Below are 19,563 nucleotides of genomic sequence, written 5' to 3' on the forward strand. Positions count from 1 at the left end.
GCACGTTATCTGTTTATAACGGTGATATTGAATGTAATTTTAATCTCCGAAAAATAGTTACAACACATTTTCCAGGGAAAATCCAGATCCAACAGACCATCTCTGTTTTACACAAAAAGACACGCACAGTTCACCTTCAAGAAAAATGTGTGGGTTACTACACCTGACAGTTGAACCATATTATTCATGCTTAATCCCATGCACATGGAAAATTCAAAGGGGATATCACAAGTTATTTACAACACCCGCATGTGCTGAACAGAAAGCCGCAGTCGCAGAGAGGCCAAAAAAAATGATCTGTGTTGCCTAAAATGTTGTCTATCCGCGATAACAGCTGCGTATTACAGTTTCAGAGAATCCAAAATGCAATCAATCCAAACTCTTAGTTCTTATTTAATAAATTATCCGTCCAACGTGTTTCAAAATCATCTTTTACGCAAAACACTTCTTCACATAATCTGTTTTTCAGCAAAAGTTCTGAGACCCATACTGCGGATCGATATTCTGATGGAGAGTGGGCCTGCCGCAATGATATCTAGCAATACAAGGTATTTTCGTTGATAAAAAGACAAGTTTCTGGGGGTAAATTATCCTGATCCCTAAAATTTAAAAAGGGCCCTCGGTACCACTTATTCTTATGTGTTTTTGTTTATATATTAAAGCTTCCCATGTAATGTGGATGGAAAATATTCCCAATGGCACTAATTTTTTATTTTTTAAAAGGCACATTCTGGAGTCTTGGCAAATAATGTTCAAAATAATAATTTTTAAAAATCCAACATTTTCAAAAGAAAGAAAGTTAATCTGAGGTGCTGATTCTTCCTAAATCTCACAAGAAAAACCTAATTATACGTTGAAAAAAAAAAAAAAAGGACAAAAAGAAAAGCCGATAACATTTTTGGTTCATGTCTGATCATGCCAGTGGCAGTTACACATCTTGAGCTGTCCCAAGGAAGTGGCTGTCTAAAGGCTTCAGTTCCTGTGCGCCACTACAAAGTGAAATAAATTACTTTATGTGTATATGGTTTTAGGGTGAATCTGTGCAGCTCTCGGGGCTGTTTCCAGTGCTGTAAAGTCTTTGTGAGTGATGCATTCCAAGGGAGACACTCATTCACTGAGATGAATGAAAGTGACTTTGGATTCCAGACTGTCTCTTCCAGTGGTAGCCTACTACCGCCAAAAGGAGGGGGCTGAGAAAACAAGGGGAGATAGTGACCAGCACAAACACTGGACAGAAAAGATGCTGACCGTGCCACATGAGCAAACTCTTCCATAAATACGTTATTGCGTTTCTTTTGCCTAAATTCAACACTTCGCTGAAGATTTCTCTTTTCTGTAATAACGCTTTGTTAATTTAAAGTATAAAATCATTATTTACAATGTTGTTAATAAACAAATTGTTTGCTATTTAAGAGAAAATTATATAGATTAAGGCCTATAGGCTATCTGTGAGGGTCAGTGGTTTACTGGCGTGCTTTGATAGTCCCCAATAGGGCATAAATAAATGTGCTCATATACGCGAGAAATTAATGCTAATTAACAGAAATTAGGTGCGATTAAGATAAAAAAAAAATGTATATATCATTGGAAGTACCGTCGTTCAAATACAAGTAAGGTAAAATATGTAAGGATTGTAATCTGAAAACGTTGTCGTAAATGATTGAATTAAGACAACGTGAAAGTATCTTCTTCTCCTTAAAGTAGGAAATAAACGAGTTAGGTCCTTAAATAAACAACAAGAACAAAAAAAAAAAAAAAGGAATTTGACAATAAAATCAAATAAAGCAGGTCCCAATCAGCAAAATGTGACATCTAACGGCTTGACTATTGTCTTTTTAAGTGTTCTTTAGTGTATTGTGGTTTGTGGAAACATTCATCTTCCAGTGAACATTATTTTATAATAATATGGTGATATATAATTTACAATTAGACTACTGCTCAGTGTAAAACTTTCCAGCAAAATGGAAATTTGAATTATTTGGTACTTGGGAATAATGCCTGCAGAAGTCGTGCATTAGAAGGAGGAAGACTACTCAGATATGATCAGTCAATACGCATCCATTTCCTGTTATAGATCTGGATTCATTTGTCAGATAAATGAATGAGTCAAATAAGTGACATCTCTATCCATCCAGCCGTCTATGCATGCAATCATCTCTCCATCTATCTATCTCATCATATAACAGCTGAACCCACGAAGCCCAAGCTGACAGCCATGCAGTGATGACAGATGCAATACAACGCAGTCTAAAACTTTACCCCATGTTGTTTACAACCTATTCTCCTTCTGAGAGCCTCAGAGGGTTTTACAGCCCACCACAAAATAACAGCAAAGAAAGAAAACGTCTCTGTCCAAGGCAATGCAGCTCAGTTCATTTACAATGCCATTTGCGGGAACCTGGATGACTATAGGGGGTAATTCAGCGGAAATTGTGCCCTTGATGAAGACGAACTGACGTAATCAAGGCAGTTTCTTGTTGCCGAGCCAGGAAGCCAACCCCAACAACATGAAACTACCTAAACCACGCTTCAGCTTCGCGCAAAAGGGGTTAAAAATCCATGGAGAGGACAATGCATGCAAAAGCCAAGTGAGGATTAATACTACCCAGCACAAAGAGACAAGGCGAGTACCAACACAAGAAACACACTATTGTCCACTAGGGATGCATTCAAGCTATATTATTTTTTAACATTGCTCGGAAACATCTGAAATAGCCCGCATGACTTGTTTCATAAAAACCTGTCAGTATAATTTGGCTACTGTTCTAATTCTATAAAAAGCTTTTTAGCAGTACAGCACAATTCACTCAGCAAAATATTGCTTCAAAATTTCAATCACAGTAAGTATCCAGAAACATTGTGCAAAAATCAGCAAGCATAAAAATGATTGAAGTGAGAAAGAGTAGAAATCAGCAGCACGCCGATTAATCCAGAACAACTTCATACAAACTATCGACGTGAGCAGGCGTGCACGAGCATGAGCTGTCAAGCAAGCTCCACCTGACAGATCTACTTTCCAAAACAGGAAATAAAAAATATGACATGAAATTGAGTCCTACCTTCACTTGCCTCCCGCAGGCGTCTTCCAGGTGCGTTTTGTTATCCACGTGTTTCCCGTGACGCTTGTTATTATTGTTCCTGCAACCGCCGCCGCCGCCGCTGTCCCTTTTATCCACCATCTTTCTTATCTCCTGCTCCCATGAAGCTCCATTATCCCGGGGTGGAGGCGGCTGCTCCTTCCAGCCCAACGCCTCGGCTGGATCCTGCACATTGCAGTCTCTGCTGTGTGGATTAGCCCTCCTCCACACACACCTTTAAACGCATCTTTACTGCTGCAGCACATTATATTTGCAGATCATAAAATCCACCCCCAACGCTTTCCAGGGCGAACCTGACATTAGAATTTTATGACCTTGACTTACTGTGGTCACCTGGATAATATTTAAATCAACGTTATGGTCTCTCACTTCTATTAAAACTGCCATGATCTCCTTCTCTCATCCGCAGTCTCTCTCCCTCCCTCTCATTTTCACCACTATGCCAGGGGAAGGACAAAGTTGGTAATACCTTTCCATTTCCCCCTCCTTTTATTGTTTTGGAATCGTTGGCCATGACAGAGCTTAATATCATCTTGTGCATGCACATTACACTGCATGAAAAAAACAGCAACAGACACCAACGAAGAAGCTGCACAAGTGCCAAAACATTCGTTATAGCTGAGCAAAAGTGAAACTGCTTACATGCCACTAGTTATTTATAGACTGCATGGGATTGCCTCCTCCTTTCCTTTGGTTCATGTTAGATTATAATGATCATTATAGCATAATAGCACCTCACTGTTCCCATGCTCCTGCAAAGTGTTCACCTGGAGCTCAACTCTTGTCTGCAAGTTGCAGCGTTTTCATAGTTCATCTAGGAAGGCACGTGGTGTGTGTGTGTGTGTGTGTGTGTGTGTGTGTGTGTGTGTGTGTGTGTGTGTGTGTGTGTGTGTGTGTGTGTGTGTGTGTGTGTGTGTGTGTGTGTGTGTGTGAGTGTGTGTGTTGGTGTGCACATTAAGAGAAAATTGATACATGATTATTGGATGCATTACAAAATGACACATGCATGTCTGTATATCTGTGCCTATCGTGTCTGTGCATACGCATGAGTGAGGGTGTGAATGTGTATGAGAGTGTATGTGTGGTTGTGAACGTGTGCATTTAATAATCTCCTCAGGAATAGTTGTATACCGCACTGTGCTCCCGTTCTCGGCTCTCTCTGTTGAGCTTCTTGAGCTTCATGCGTCTGTTTTGGAACCAGATCTTGACCTGTCTGTCGGTCAGGTTGATACTCCGGCTGATCTCCAGGCGGCGCTCCCGAGACAGATACATGTTGAACAAGAACTCCTTCTCCAGCTCCAGCGTCTGGTGCTTTGTGTAGGGACACCGCTTCTTCCTTCCACTTTTGGCTTTTAACCAACTTCCCGTTGTGTTTTTCGCGGATAAATCATCTACCCGAGCAAGACAAAAAAAAAAAAACAATGAGCAAGTGTGGGCCAAGACAGTCATCTTGTGCACAGATCGTCTGCAGCCTGATAACCTCCCTTAACAATGGATGCTATGCACACGCCCATATCTCAAATGCACATTCAGCACCGTTCAATTGGATCAAAATGAGTAGTTTATAAAAGCAGCTTTACCTGGATGTGGCCTCTTCACTCACACTGGAACAAATGAGCAACAACGAACGCCGCAGCTTTTGTTGCAAATCCTACTGCTTGCAAATTGCTTTTTGTCTGTTGTTCAACTATAATTGATCAAATCAAACCAGAGTGTGGAAGCACTTCTTTTGTCTGTGTTGGACCTCAGACTCCCATAAAATTTTATTACCTTTGCACACCGGAGCCAAATGAATTTTTTGGAGGTTCATCTCAAAACAAAAGGAAGTCTCTGTAGCATAATGCCAGAATTAAGGGAAAAAAATAGACCAAAAGAGAAGGCGTCTCTGTGTTAGCGGGCAAAAGAATCACACTGCTGCATGTGAAGTTAATTTCTTGATTAGCTTGCAGACTCTGGGGAATAACGCCTTTTACTCTCTCTCTCTCTCTCTCACACACACACACACACACACACAACACACACACACACACACACACACACACACACACACACACACACACACACACACACACACACACACACACACACACACACACACACACACACACACACACACACACACAAACTAATAATAATTACCCTAATGTGAATACTCAGTGTGTGGCCCACATTTAATCATTATCGAAACATTTAATTCAGTAATATGGGATTAACAGGACACACACACACACGCACACACACACACGCACACACACACACACACACACACACACACACACACACACACACACACACACACACACACACACACACACACACACACACACACACACACACACACACACACACACACACGTCATATTGCCTAGCTACACCCTACAATTTAATTAAAAATAAAATAAAACGAGCCTGTTGGTCGTCATGTAGGAAGCTGTTAGCTAAATCCATAAATAACAAGATTAACCAAATTTTAGATAACAGCGAGAGAAACATACAACTTTAACTGAATATATCATTAGCATGGGGGTATCATTTTGAAAAAAATATGATGAACCGATAGTCATCTTTAAATATAAATTCAGTTTTAAGAGTTAATTTACTTGCACATATTTGTGGCTTTGTCAAACGGGGAAAAAAAAAAAAGACAAATTCTGCTCATTCTTGTTAACCTGCCACTGGTAGAAAAACCAAGTAAAAATGTGCTCAAACGTGGACTTTAACTTAGGTAATTATGCTTTAAGAGCTGGCGTGGATTATCATGAACTGCCGCTGCGTCGACGCAAAGAACCGTGAATGCATTTTTCAAATTTAATATCGAGAAAATGTCTCCTGACGGCTTTAATAACCGGGGCGATGTAACAAAAAGGGTTTCAACTGTGAGGAAAAACCGTTGAATTTGATGTTGGCTCAATGCAAGGAATTTGAGGCATAAAACGGTGCTGTTAAAAATGGCTACGACTCAATGTAAATGATCCATGTAAGAGAGAGAGAGAGAGAGAAAGGGACAGCGTGGTGTGTGTGTTTCTACGTGTCTGAGGGTGTGCGCGCGCGTGTGTGTGTGTGTGTGTATGTGTGTGAGAGAGAGAGTGTTTATTTCAATGATAACTGCCCATCTCACATTCTCACATTAATAGAAAGGTGTTAAATACCATGGGCACCATAACCCCTGCTAGGCGAGACTGTCAAATGCCTATACAGCCCATATGACTGGTATCAAACACAAGTCTGCCTTAGAAGACCATAAACACAACCTGCACACACACACACACACACACACACACAATTTACGCATGCACGAGTGGAATATTTTAGTGAATCTGAATACACATTATCTGTATATGCACGTTCATGTTTGGATTGTATTTAGGCGCAGATACAGCCCTGCGCACATGTGTGTAAGGGAGGGGGGGTGAGGGGGCATATAGTAGTAATCTACCTTTTAACTCTCCGTCCGAGTTATCTGAACAGCTGTCACTCTTGGCCTTCTCTTCCTTCCTGCTCTTACTCTCATCTGTGTTTGAAATCTCTCTCGCTGTCTCCTGCGCCGATTTGCTGCAACTTATTGTCGATTCTGCTGCTGATTCAACAGATGTCGCCAAGTGGGTCAGAGAGAAGCCGGAGGGGAACTGCTGGTCGTCCTGCTGCGGCCTCTCTCCGTTGTACACCTGGAAACAGCCGCTGGATGAGGCGGCAGTTTGCTCAGGCCGGCAGCTATTGTCCCCAAGCCGGATGTAAGTGGCTGACTCTGTTGTCTGTTTTCCCCTATTGCTGTCATCCTGATAGAGGCAACAAAACGCCTCCTCTTTGACGCTGCCCGCTGGAAACGAGCAGGGTTGTAAACACTGGGCAACAGGTTGTTCGTCCCTGCTGGTTTTGGAGCCTGCGGTCCATGTGGCCAGCTGTGTTGACAGGTAGGGCGCATCCTGGAAGCTGCTGAGCGGCACACCGCCCGGAGTAACCTCGTCTCTTTTGGAGAGTGAAGATGGTCCAACCTTCCCAATGTTTCTCATCACTGAATATCCGTACTCTGCAGCTGAGTGGATGTACATTCCGGGGTTGCTGGAATAACCCTCACCCCTGAAGGAAGATGATCCTCCCATTAAGGAATCCATCAGGAAGTTACCGGGCGCTATGTTATTCGGACATGACATTTTTGCATTTAGCTGCACAGTAATCGTTTAGTGTGTTCCACTGGTCTGAACTACGGGATTGCTCCAGGAGAATAAGGACAGTAGGATGCTGACATCTTTTGGAGGGGGGTGAAAAAAAATATCGGGAACATAATTATGGATGCTCGGAGACATGTCATGTGAGTTTCAGACCAATAGCGTCGTGGAAGTGGCCTTGATGCTCCAGACTGACGTGACGTCAGCGCGGTCAAGTTGGGAAATCTGGAGGGTTTTTGATGGAGCAAGAGCGCCACCTAGCGACAATCTGCTGGTCAGACCAGCAGGCCCACACCAGGAAGAACAAAGGACTGCTGTTGCGGCAGGGATTTTTGAATGCTCGTACTACGTGGCTTTTGAACACTTTTAATGCCATTTCACTGCAGAATATCAGATGTTTACAAGAAAATAATTCAGTCGCCGTGTGATTTTCTGGCGCCAGTGCTGTGGAGACGAAGCCATCAAGGATTTACCAATAGACAAAGTGCATTTTGGTCTCTTCTTTTTGTTTGTTTTCAGCGATTTGCTTTGTTGTTGCTACAGACTTAGCAAGGTAAGCAGTATGTAGGTGTGTTACGAAAATCAAAGCGCAGAAATGAAGGCATTTTTAGGAGTGGTAAGATGAAAGAAAATAGTCAAACGGATGATGTGAAGTAGCCTGAAAAGTAAATGATCGTTTTACATTTGACCTACCAAATCTAAAACTGTGCGTTTTACTAATGTCTTTGTAGAATTACAGCCACCTGAGCCGGGTTTTTCATTTGGACCCAGATTATTCATTTGTCTTTCTCTTCATATTACCCAATGCTGCAGCACTGCACCAGAATTTGTTTACGAGAAGAAAAAAGAAAAAAACTAGGCCTGTATTACGTTTTACTATGCGAATTAGTTAACTGGACTAACTCATTGGGCAGAACTTAGCTGTTTCACTGATTCTCATCTTGAAATGGGCAAACAACGAATAAACTAGATGCTGGAACTTTTTCAGAAGAGGATATGAGGTTATTATTGTGGTGTAAAAGCAAATAGATTTGCATCATGCGTAGTACCTTTTTTTTTTTTCTTCTTCAAAACATTTTACAGCCTAATGAATAATTCATAGCTTACCTGAGAGCTGTGTTATGCACAATCCTGTAATATTTTCAGGATATTTCCCATTCCTTTGCTCTTGCTTTTTCTGTTATAGCTCTGAAATGAACAGTGTCACTGTCGCTTGTGGTTTTCTCTTTGTGTGTTTAATCTCAGCTCGTTTGGGCCTAGAAGAGCTTGTGTGAGAAATAAGACTATCTCCTCCTATGCCGAGTTTGCACGTATTTATGGTTAGAAATGTTGTTTAAAAAAAAAGAAAAAAAACAAAAAACGTTGATTAGTCTGAAATGTGCTTGTCTCTTATTATTTAAATGCTGTCAACATCATGGTAACATTTTTAATTTGTTGAGGTAAAAAAAAAAAAATGTCAGGGGCAACAACGTAAACAAATGTGCTGCAGCTGACCGTAATAAAAGTAGCCTACTGGCCATAGTACTAACATGAATGCAGTTACCATGATAAAATGTGCCGGCTAACTTCGTAGCAGGTATTTATAAATCTAAATTACAAAGCACTACAACAATATTGTCATTAGGCAAAAGAGACAAAATGTTGGTTGCAATGAAATGAGAGTTGTTGATCTGTTTTTTAAATTTTGCAAGTTAACTGAGGTTAGTTTATAATCCACACCCTATATTTATTACATACTCTGTATGTTGTGTGCTGTTAAAAAGCCAAGATGCCTTGGTTCCGTGTGATAGGTTTTGTGTTAGGCCTGTGGGTTTGGTGCTGCAGTTGTTACGCTTTAACACATTCATTCAGTCCAAACAGTTAATCTACAGAAAAGACTACAACACCAACATTCTGCTGCTGACACTTCATGAGATCCAAATTCTCGATGAGGTAAATCTTTAAAACTTAGTTCAAAATTAACTGCATGATATTTAATTAAAAATAAATTGCGTGAAGTAAAACCGGTTGGCTTCATTTTCTATACAAAAAAAAAAACCAAAACTTAAATCTTCTAAAAAATAATTGAATGTGTAATTTCTATAATTTCCCTTTTTAAAAGGGCCACATAATTCGTAGAGGATACAGGAATGCAACATGCTATAAATACGTATAGAATCTACGGAGTGACATCTACAGCATTTTGGTCTTGAATACACTGCATGGTCTTGCGCAAAAAAAAAAATGGTAGATGGTAGATTCCCAACAGAGCTCAGTGAAAGCAAACATTTCAACCAATGCAAACTATGATGGCGTGTGTTTAACCAGTTTAAAATGTTGGTAGAAATCCTTACAGAGCTTGCGTGCTTGTCCCTCCTGTTTGGTTTACGCGCGCCTGTCCGTCTGTGCAGTTCAGAATCATTTTCAAAGGCAAGGGCAACATATTCTATCAGTGTCTTCAGAATGTGTCTGTATTTAAATAAGATCAGTAATGTTTTATGAAGAGACAAATCATGTGCTTGTCTGTGATACTCAATAAGTGAAATAAATATTCGAAATAAATGCTCACCAATGTCTTTGTGGTCATCCTTAAATTCCCAACTTTCCCAACAATTAAAATGTGGACTGTTACAGCTGCAGATCGTTGATTTTTAGACGGAAAATATGATTGTACAGACCATGTTGGATCTATAAAAAACGTTTTATGCGCCCCTGAAAAAAAATATTTTGACGAGTAAACCTCAGGCAAATGCTGGAATAAAGAATTGATACAGATATTACCTTTTTTTTTAAACTTGATTCTTCTGTAATACACACACATTCTTCTTCGTGTAGGGACACATTAATCACCACACCTAACGTAGTTAGCCCATTTCTCAAAGACACACAAAAACTACTTCATGGCACATTCATACCTAGCGGGCTACCACCAACTGAGCGCACAGCACAGAAATAACGTGCACATAAAAACAAATTATACACAGTGCATCTTTGAAAGGAGCGCTGAGATTTAATTAATGCTTAAAACTTAATGAAAGATGCAGAGAACATTGCGACCTGGTGTTCTGATCTCACAGTCCTGGCAGTGCCGGAAATTATGGACTATGATGTCATATACCTGAAAGGAGAAGGGTAACAGTCGACTTGTTGGAAAGTCACACACAGATAACACAAAACATGTCGTGATAACAGAACACTGGAGGGGTATTGGATGTCACAATGCGACTGTAATGTGAAGTCTCAGAACCGCCAGCGCCATGAAAACAGCACTGTGAGGTCACAGACAGAACCATGAGGAAAATATGTATTATCATGCCTTTGTTTTGACTCAAAAACAGTGGTTTGATAGTTGTGCCAGAAGAGAATGGATATGATCACTGTGCATAATGACAGGACATCTGAGTTTGCAACAAGCACACAAACTTGGAAAATACAACATATTGTGTGCTTGTGATTGTTACATAAATGTGACACCGAAGTGAGAGAAGCAAACTGTAACTGAAACTATGCTGCACAAACCAAGGGGTGTCCCATTAAAGCGCACAGCAGGCTTACTACCCCTACATTAATGTATAGAGTAATGCCAAACAAAAAAAAAAAAAAAAAAAAAGCTATTCAGAAATTCAGGAAAGCTTTCGCTGGTCATCAACATCACTCCGTCACAAAATTATGTTTGTTTATCCAGGTCTATTTTTCTCATGGAAACACACGCGCCGCGTTGTTCCCCCAATAAAATATTCCTTCAAATGTCACGATTTTCTCTCTGCATATGCTTACAGCCCTCTTTATCGTTGAGCCAACAATCTTCAAGAAAAACGATCGCGTTTAAATGAGGATAGTTTTACACAAATAGTTTCTTTAGTGTGTCCATATGATGTATTTTGGTGTGCATTAAACTTGACTAAACTAAATAAGAATTCCCCCACACGCGTGTGCGTGCGTGCGTGTGTGTGTGTGTGTGTGTGTGTGTGTGTGTGTGTACACACACACACACACACACACACACACACACACACTGACTGCGACTGTATTTCACCACGGTCTTTACACTTGTCTAAACTACAGCGAGCACTGACCACTAAATTATCGTCCAATTGATTGCAAACCTGGAGGCTGTTATCATAATGCCAACAGGTATGGGTGTTGAATGCTGCGGGGCAGACGGCGTGGTCGCGGATTTCCTTATTGTACTAATCAGGAGCCACTGGGCCGACACGACTAATTTGCACCTGGCAGCCACTTTGAAATATCTTTCCAGTTGGATGTGAGGAGGTTCTGCTTTGTGTCCTCTTTCATGCTGCTGTCCACTCCATGCGCAACTGCAAATTTATGGGGCAAGAATCATGTAAGTTCTTAATTAAAAAAACAAAAGTGATAACCACCATCTAAGTACAGCGGGGTTACATTATTACCACTCACCACCACACCGAATACAAACACGCACGCGCTGCCACATCGAGCTCAAAACGTTCTACAATTTTTTTTTTACTGAGGTTAACAATAAATAAATAGCACCCTTCAAATGCTCTAATGTAAATGAAAGCGTTTTGAGAGTTAGCCGGTTGCAGCAATAGCAGGAGCTCGTTTTACAAGGGCGAACTGTTTTTATGGCCCAATAGAACAGTAGTATTAAACCATTCAATAGCCTATAACCCCTTGATTAGCATTTGCACAGAAAAAACAGAATACTCCAACATTTACTTCAAAATTAAAGATAAACGATGAATTGTAATTTATAAATTGTTATTTTTAACACTTAGATCTTTAGGGTAGGGGTTTTTTTTTTACGCTTATGTACGTTAAGTTTTATTTTTTTAAGGATGTTCATTGTTTTTGAAAGAAAATTTTCATTTTTATGTTATTCCGTAATTATGGTAATTACTTATCAACCCATTCTTTTTTCTCTTTTTTTTTTTTTAGGTTTATTGAGCAACAATATTCTTATAATTCAAGATATATACACACTCCCTGAATCTGATACGATAATGTTTTTTTGTTTACCCAAAATAAAAAATAAAATCACGTCTTATTAATGATTTCAAAGCACCAGCTCTAAAAACTAAGATTAATTCCAATAAATTCTCATACTATTACGTGGCTGGATTTATTAATTTTCCTTGAGCAATCTAATGGCATCAAGCCTTTTTCTCTCTCCTGGCTCCCCTCATCTACATAAAACACACCGCCATTTTCCTTTAACACCCAAGTGCACAAGCCAGACAGAGAGATGGCAGGAGCTGCAGTCCAGCAGACACGACTGTCCTTTGTGCCACACAACACTTTACCTAAGAGGAAGTCTACGACTAATAATACTACTCTGTTGTCACCGAGGCGTCCATCTCATGAAGCGTTTTCAAGATCCCGTTGAGGAAACCAAACAGTGCAGAGGCCGGGAGACTCTTGGCCCCCGTGTGGTTGACAGATAACATTTGCAGGGGCCTCTGCAGGGCTCCGTTAGTGACGTTGTGTGTTGGAGAAACCTACAAATTACCCGCGTCACCGTCCCAGGGCCAAGGTTGGTGGGTGTGGCGAGAGAAGGGTTCCTATAGCCTTGATCTCAGTTAGTGTCTTTCTTTTGTCAGAACAGCCTCCCTGTCCTTCCTGATAACCCACTAACATATGCAGATGAAGTCTGATTTCAGTTCATGTAGATGAAATTCACTTGCAGCTTTTCATTATGAGAGGCAAAAACAAAGAAGAAGCGGGGATCACGTGGATACAAACAGAGGGAGCTTTCCCTTTGTTCTTCTCTTTTCTTTTTCTTTTTTTTTTTTACATTAAACCAAAACTTTAACCTTTATTCCCACGTAATCTAAATGTCCTGAAACACTTTGAAGTAAATACACCACAAGGCAAAACTGCATTGTTAAATCTGACCGATATGCACAACCAGTGGGAGTCTTTTGTACAGTCAAGAATCAAAGGGAGGACAGTCTCACACACCCACGCACGCATGCACAAACACTCTTGTTTGCACTTCCAGAACCACCCATTACGACAAGTAGCCTACACTGCGACAGCCGCACACCAGTATGTTTTCTTTTCTTAGAGAATACAAATCTAGACCTACAGTTTATACCAACATGGTTTAAAACGTCTCATGCGTGAAAACGTATACATTTTACAAGGACAATAAAGTGTATTTACTGGGCGTGCTAAAGCTGGCAAAGTTACCTGCTGTAGTTTAATGCGAGAGGTCAAAGTTGGTCTTTGTACACATTCCATTTTCTGTTCCCACTCAATCTCATTGGCCTATTCCGCCGCTGCACACATTTCCGGGGTAAAGGGGCTCCTTGATTCCACTTTATTGCAGTGGGTTAAAGGTGAAGGCCTTGACATTATTGAAGTTCAAAGACTACATTTAATTATAAATTGTACTTAATGCACACGTGCAATCATCATGCACATATGTTAGGTGCACCGGAACACATACGAAATACACATGCGCTCACATACACACACACACACACACACACACATTTGGCAAAAAAAGAGAAAAAAAAAAGAAAAGATTAGCAATTATAATTTCCTTTCTCCTAGCAATCTGTTGTTATAACTCATCACATTGCCCAATTAGACAGAAATTATTTATTGTTTATTTATCAATTATAACTCCTGTCGAAATTAGGCTGAGGTTTGACAAATAAACAATTCCTTTTTGTTTGAGCAAGGCTTGGGTATATATTTAGGCTTATGTATTTTTGTCTTTTATATATATATATATACATATATTTATTAAGAGTGCTGGATGGACAGGGGACATGACAGTAAGGGGATTGGGGATTGGTTTGACGTTGCAGACAACACAGATCGAGTTCATGTCGAAACCTCTTGGCAAGTTTTCGCTCCCTTTGGACGTGCAGTCTTGCTTGTTTACTATTTACTGCGGAAGTGAACGCCATTTCCCCCGAACAGACGGTGCAATTAAGAGAAAAAAAATAGCCATTTAGTGCCTCTGTCTTTATGGCAGCGTCTAGACTACAAGAGTGGCGATCCTATTTAGTGGGCACTAAAAGAGGTTATCATTGCACTCCTTTTTCTGCATTTCTAAGATCTGAGCTCTATCTTCGTTGAGTTAGCACGCATGCTAAAATTAAAAAATTAATCTTTTACAGTGGTGGAACCTTAACACAGCCGAAAATCTGACAAGAGTAGACTTGCACACACTATTTTGGGGTTTCACAATCGCCACCCAATCTAGCAGCACATGCGTGCGTCCTCCTGTACAGGCCATCGCCACAAGTTAAAAGTTGTTCACATGTTGTGTATGTAGGCCAATGGTTTTTAGTTTATACACACATTTATGAGCAGTTGCTAGTTCAAAGATGCTATGACTCACGACCAAGAAAAATCAACAAACATTGCCATTAAGGATTTATTCTTGAATAAATGCGCAATGGCAATTGTGATGATGAAAGCACAAAAAGAACAAAGTCGTTGACTTTTGCCTATACATTTCTGTTTATTTCATAGGTATTACGGCAATGATACACAGGCCGACAATCTGTTCCTCGTCTCTGGAATCCAAAGTACCACTGATTTTTTTTTTAGCAAATAATTTAACAAGTGTTGGCGTTAAAGCTGTTAAAGTTGTATGGGCAGTGTACTGAAAAATAGCAGCAGGGATGGGGGGGGAAAAAAGAAAATTCAACATACGCCTATTTACAGTCACGAATGCACATTGCATAGGCTACTCTGTACAGGGGGATATACTTTCACAGATTGGACGTTACAATTCTCAATGGCAAACAATGCAGCCTAGAGATGTTCTATAATTTGTTCTGGTCGAGAAATAATTAGATAGTGATATGCTATATACATAGACCAGAAGGAGGGGGTAAGAGCTAAAAGTTGTCTGCGCAATAATGATTCAAACTGTTTGTTACATTTGATATTTGAACAAATATGTCTATATGAACAGTGGAATAAACACAATGGAGAATCGTGATAAATAGAGGGAAATATTCAAGAACAGCATATAAATGATTATTCTAACCATGTAGGCCTTTCTGAGGACCAGCTAGAAATTCACCGCCACCCGTAGGGCATTAAGAAAATGGCGACTTTATCCCATGCAGGCCTATTTCTTCCACTGTCCACTTTAGCATTGCACTGTTGGTGATATGGGCTCCTTTAGAAAATGGTTATGCCCACCGGTTACAATTCGATGAGATAAGAGGAGGCCTTAATGCCACTGTCCAGGACTGTGACACTCTCTGCTCCTGTTCACAATAGGGGGTTTCCAGAGAAGTACTGGAGGCGATCTCTGCTCAGCTTCTTCTCTTTCATTCTTCTATTCTGAAACCATATTTTAACCTGGCGGTCGGTGAGGTTTAACATTCGGGAAAGTTGAAGCCTTTTCTCTTTGTTGATGTAAACGTTAAAGAAGAATTCCCGCTCCAGCTCTCGGATCTGAAACTTGGAATAAGGACACCTCTTCTTCCTTGTTCGAGGAGCGCCTGAAGAAAAGAAAAAAAAAAAAAAAAAAAAAAAAGTGAAAATCAAAATAAAATCAGACTTTCACGGGAAACAGCAACAAGGTCACACGAATTAAAAAGTAATGACATTTTTTTTTTTTTTCCAAAGGAATAAAAAAAAAAAAGAGGCTTTGCTGCTGTGGTGGCGATAGACTTGCCAGATGCTAAGAATTCAGTTTCAGTTGCATTAGCAATGACAACATTTCAGTTAACGTTCATCAAGGAGCTGAGGCTATCAGATAAACCAGCCATAAAGAGTGTTAAATATCAGAATCGCTTGGAGTAAATAATATCAATTTACAGCCTCTAAGTACGTGTTTATCTGTTATAAATATAAAACAACAAAAGTATTTCACCGCATTATATCCGCTACATTCCTCTGGAGCTAAACTAATAATTTACACAATCTTTTGGCAGTCAGTTGAAAAGCATTGCCCTTGTCTGTCGTGGCCTGTGCAAACCTCTGTGGCCCTATAACTTTGTATCAAACAGGTGACGAGGGAAATTGAATTTTTTTTTTATTTTTTTTTTTTTTTTTTTTTTTGTGTGTGTGTGAGGCAGAGGGTCTCAGCTAGCTCTTGTCCGCAGCCTGGCTGAGCTAATACAATGAGCATGAGGCTAAATATGACCTGTGGTGCAGGAAGAGCTATCTTAGCCCTTAAAACAAATAAAATTAAAAAAAAAAAAAAAATTCGAGCTTAACTTTTACTTCACGCTGGTCATCAACAGTGATGTCAAGGAATCTCAATCAAATAATACCAGACATGTACTATTCGGAATGAGATACTCACATCACTTAACTTAAGCTTTCTGAACGGCTCATGGGGAAATAGTATAATTTGCAGAGCAATGCACTCTCCTCATTCACAGACGAAGCAAAACCGCCAAATATGATTCATCTACTGGTTGCCGGCAAGTGGAGGATATGGTTCTAATTTTTGTCATTAGATGGATAGATACACACAGATATAGAAAAAGGGACGCATTTAACCGTAAAACTCTTTGCAGCATGTCTTTTTGTGGGCAAAGTCAGTGCTAAAAGAAAATTCACAAGACGCCAAAAGCAATGTTCTGCCCAATTGGTTTTTACTCTCGACAGCCCAACGAGAAAATCCCTTAAAATGCCCAACGCAAGTTCATGATCAAAGTTAACATTTGTCACAATAGCTCTCTCTTAAAAATTTCACAGACTCTCACCATAGAGGCGTCTGTGTATAACATCCCCCTTTTTTCAAAGCGCTTTCCCATCGTAAAAATTCTTCTCGTTGCAAGAAAGAGCTTTGTAGGGTTATAATAAAATCCTTTGAATGCTTATAAAACTCCACATAAAATCTGACCGACAAAACACCGGGCTAGTCCCCTTAACCTTCCCCCATTTTACAGCTTCGGTATACCTACTCGAGTGGCTGCTCTTGCTGGCGTTGCCGTCCTTGGTTGTTGCGGAGGAAGAAGTACAAGAGCCCGAATTTGTATGTTCCTCCTCATCTTCTGGGTCTTTTTCCTGCTCCGGAGCGCCGGCTACAGAGGCTGGGGGATGTTCCTGTTGCTGCTGCTGCTGTTGGGAGTCGCTTTCCAGCTTCCCCACCTCGCCCTTTTGTAAACAATTGTCTGACTGATTGTCCGTACTGCTGCAGTATGCGGTCTCAAAAAAGCGATCGAAGCCTTGCGGGAGGACGTTGTTTTTCCCCACGCCGGAATAAAAACCTGTGGAGGGGTGATTGGAGCCCGGATGGGTGTGATGGTGATGGTGGTGGCTGTACACGCTCTCGTTCTTCATAAGCATTTCTGTCATGGTGGATGGTGGAAGACAGTCCCTATGCACCAGATCCTCTCCCGAGTAGCACGATGCATAATTGCCTCTGTGGTGCCATTTACTAGCAGGGTCCAAGCCGTACGAAACTTCCCTTACCGGCTGTACTTGAGACAGATTTGTGGAATAAGGATAGCTGATTTGCCGGGACGGGGCCTGTGGAAGAAACGAGGAGACGGCAGAAAACTCGGGGACGTAGTAGGTGCAGCTGGGGAGGTAGATGTTGGACGCGCAGCCCGTCCTGTCCCCAAACTCGGATGTCCGGTCTTTGCGCGTCTGAGAGCAGAAGTTGCCCAGATTCACCGAGTTAAACATCTTTCTCTCTCTCTCGTACTCCGTACTATAGATAGATGTTTTGGATACGAGCTGCAGCAGAAGGGAAAAATTTGGGAAGGCGAGATGACGCGCAATCCGTCTAAGTCGCCCTGCAGACACGTGATCGAAAGTAGATATTGTCATATATCAATTTGGAAGAGTTGTATGTGTAGGAGTGGTTGGCTTTAGGTAAGATCGAGGAGGTTCAAACGAATTATTTTCCACACCACAGGCCCACTAAGAAAACCAGTAACAGATTCTTGTTTGCTGGCTTATGATAATTACAGAGATATGTGCTGTGTATGTTTATGTTTATGGCCTGGTGGTAGGCTGCTAAACAGCTACAGTTCCTTAAAAAGGCACAGCACAAACTGCACAGTGCACTCAGTGACGTGCATTTCATAGTGTTTGGGGTTTTACAGGTAAGATTATTCTATTATTAATAATAATATTATTATCGTCATTATTATTATTATTATTATTATTTTCATCATCAATCCTCCTCTCATCAGGTATACTGGACAAGTATTAATGTCAATGTTAGATAATATTAATAATTAGATATTTTAATTACTGGTGATGCACACAGTACAAAAGGAAGTAGGATACTGTTTGTAAGAAATCACTGAGTATGAAGCCCAGAATAAGGTATGACCTTGTTAATAATACAATCCCATAAGATCAGTCCTGGCTTCACTATTTCCAGAAAGTTGATCAAACCTCAGTGGATGACAGTCAATGTTCGTCTACAAATCGCTGACACTCCCCCGGGACATTTTTACTCTGTGGTCTGTGAATATGCATACGCATTATATTATTTGTTGGAATCCCTTTGGTTATTCTTTAATAGTGGCCATACGAGTCTACTGCACATGTGAATATTAAATAGAGGAGTGAAAGATCCGGGGTCATCTATATAAAATTATACAGGACATATTGAGTCGTCATCCATATCATTTCGGTTTTCCAAATGGAAAACAATGCTGACTTCGGACCAGCGGTGGATGGCTATAATTATGTTGTGAGGACAAGCTGAACCAACGGTTAGGCAATACACAGCCTGCATATTGAGCAAGCTGAAACTATCGCCTCACTCATTATAGTCTTGACTTTGGACCCTGAGTCCATGGAGGAACTACACAAATGAAGAGCCGGTTCCTGGAGTTCCTGCAGAAATAATACTAGTGATGCCCTTGGACCATGCACCTCCTTCAGAGGAAAAGCGTGCACTATAAATTACATAAGCACAAACTCAAAAATACAAAGTTATCCCCCTGAAATAGTTTGATTCAGAATTATGTCAGTTTGGAATGGCTATTTGCAACACTGTCCACAATATCCAGTGTGTAAGCCTCGTACTCAGAAAATATTCAAATTGATATGTTAGAATATATTGTGTCTTTTGACTCTATTGTCAATAACATTAAATGTTGCTGTTGTTGTTTTGGTGGGGGTGTTGGTCCATAAGATTCAAAGCAGAGTAACAATTAGTCTTCATAGTAACATGCTACTTAAAGGCCATTAAGGCTGCGACTATTGACTATTGATAAATGTATCCGACGTTTCCGTCAAACATTAAATAAGTCCCAGTTGATGTTCCAAGCTTTTATTTTCTACCAGAATGTCGACATTTATCGGTGGGTGATGGAAAGAAACATGTACCCTAGACTTTAAAAAAAAATTCTAATAAAATGAATGGTTTGGAGAAAAGATGCGCC

General features: G+C 40.4%; 2 protein-coding genes and 1 long non-coding RNA gene across 3 annotated transcripts in view; all 3 read right to left on the minus strand.

Annotated features, from left to right (window-relative positions):
• The window catches only part of LOC138614719 (uncharacterized), a 37,003-nt gene extending 33,082 nt beyond the window's left edge, over nt 1-3,921 (minus strand). The window contains exon 1 of the long non-coding RNA XR_011310326.1: nt 3,060-3,921. This is a non-coding gene — a long non-coding RNA (uncharacterized lncRNA). The remainder of the gene's footprint in view (nt 1-3,059) is intronic.
• A 290-nt stretch (nt 3,922-4,211) lies between these two features.
• On the minus strand, nt 4,212-7,249 carry hoxc10a (homeobox C10a). Its single transcript, XM_069689141.1, has 2 exons — nt 6,565-7,249; nt 4,212-4,489 (listed from the first exon to the last, which is right to left on the minus strand). The coding sequence occupies exons 1-2, from the start codon at nt 7,247-7,249 to the stop codon at nt 4,212-4,214; spliced, it is 963 nt and encodes a 320-aa protein (XP_069545242.1).
• A 7,436-nt stretch (nt 7,250-14,685) lies between these two features.
• Nucleotides 14,686-17,905, minus strand: hoxc11a (homeobox C11a). The gene is made up of 2 exons (XM_069687762.1): nt 17,119-17,905; nt 14,686-15,702 (listed from the first exon to the last, which is right to left on the minus strand). The coding sequence occupies exons 1-2, from the start codon at nt 17,843-17,845 to the stop codon at nt 15,470-15,472; spliced, it is 960 nt and encodes a 319-aa protein (XP_069543863.1). The 5' UTR covers nt 17,846-17,905; the 3' UTR covers nt 14,686-15,469.
• Between the last annotated feature and the right edge of the window lie 1,658 nt (nt 17,906-19,563).

The sequence above is a fragment of the Brachyistius frenatus genome, unplaced genomic scaffold, assembly GCF_029030835.1.
Source record: "Brachyistius frenatus isolate BFR_SWC_R1_liver_20210118 unplaced genomic scaffold, ASM2903083v1 Contig_6, whole genome shotgun sequence".
In the NCBI taxonomy this organism is placed as follows: Eukaryota; Metazoa; Chordata; class Actinopteri; family Embiotocidae; genus Brachyistius; species Brachyistius frenatus.

What these genes read in the sequence shown, in the direction of transcription:
- hoxc11a (XM_069687762.1), bottom strand. Translation starts at nt 17,845, where the DNA reads ATGTTTAACTCGGTGAATCTGGGCAACTTCTGCTCTCAGACGCGCAAA. An exon ending in CAGCAAGAGCAGCCACTCGA is followed by an intron (nt 15,703 to 17,118) that starts GTAGGTATACCG and finishes TCTTTTCTTCAG; the next exon opens with GCGCTCCTCGAACAAGGAAG.
- hoxc10a (XM_069689141.1), bottom strand. Translation starts at nt 7,249, where the DNA reads ATGTCATGTCCGAATAACATAGCGCCCGGTAACTTCCTGATGGATTCC. An exon ending in GAAGGCCAAGAGTGACAGCT is followed by an intron (nt 4,490 to 6,564) that starts GTTCAGATAACT and finishes TTGCTCGGGTAG; the next exon opens with ATGATTTATCCGCGAAAAAC.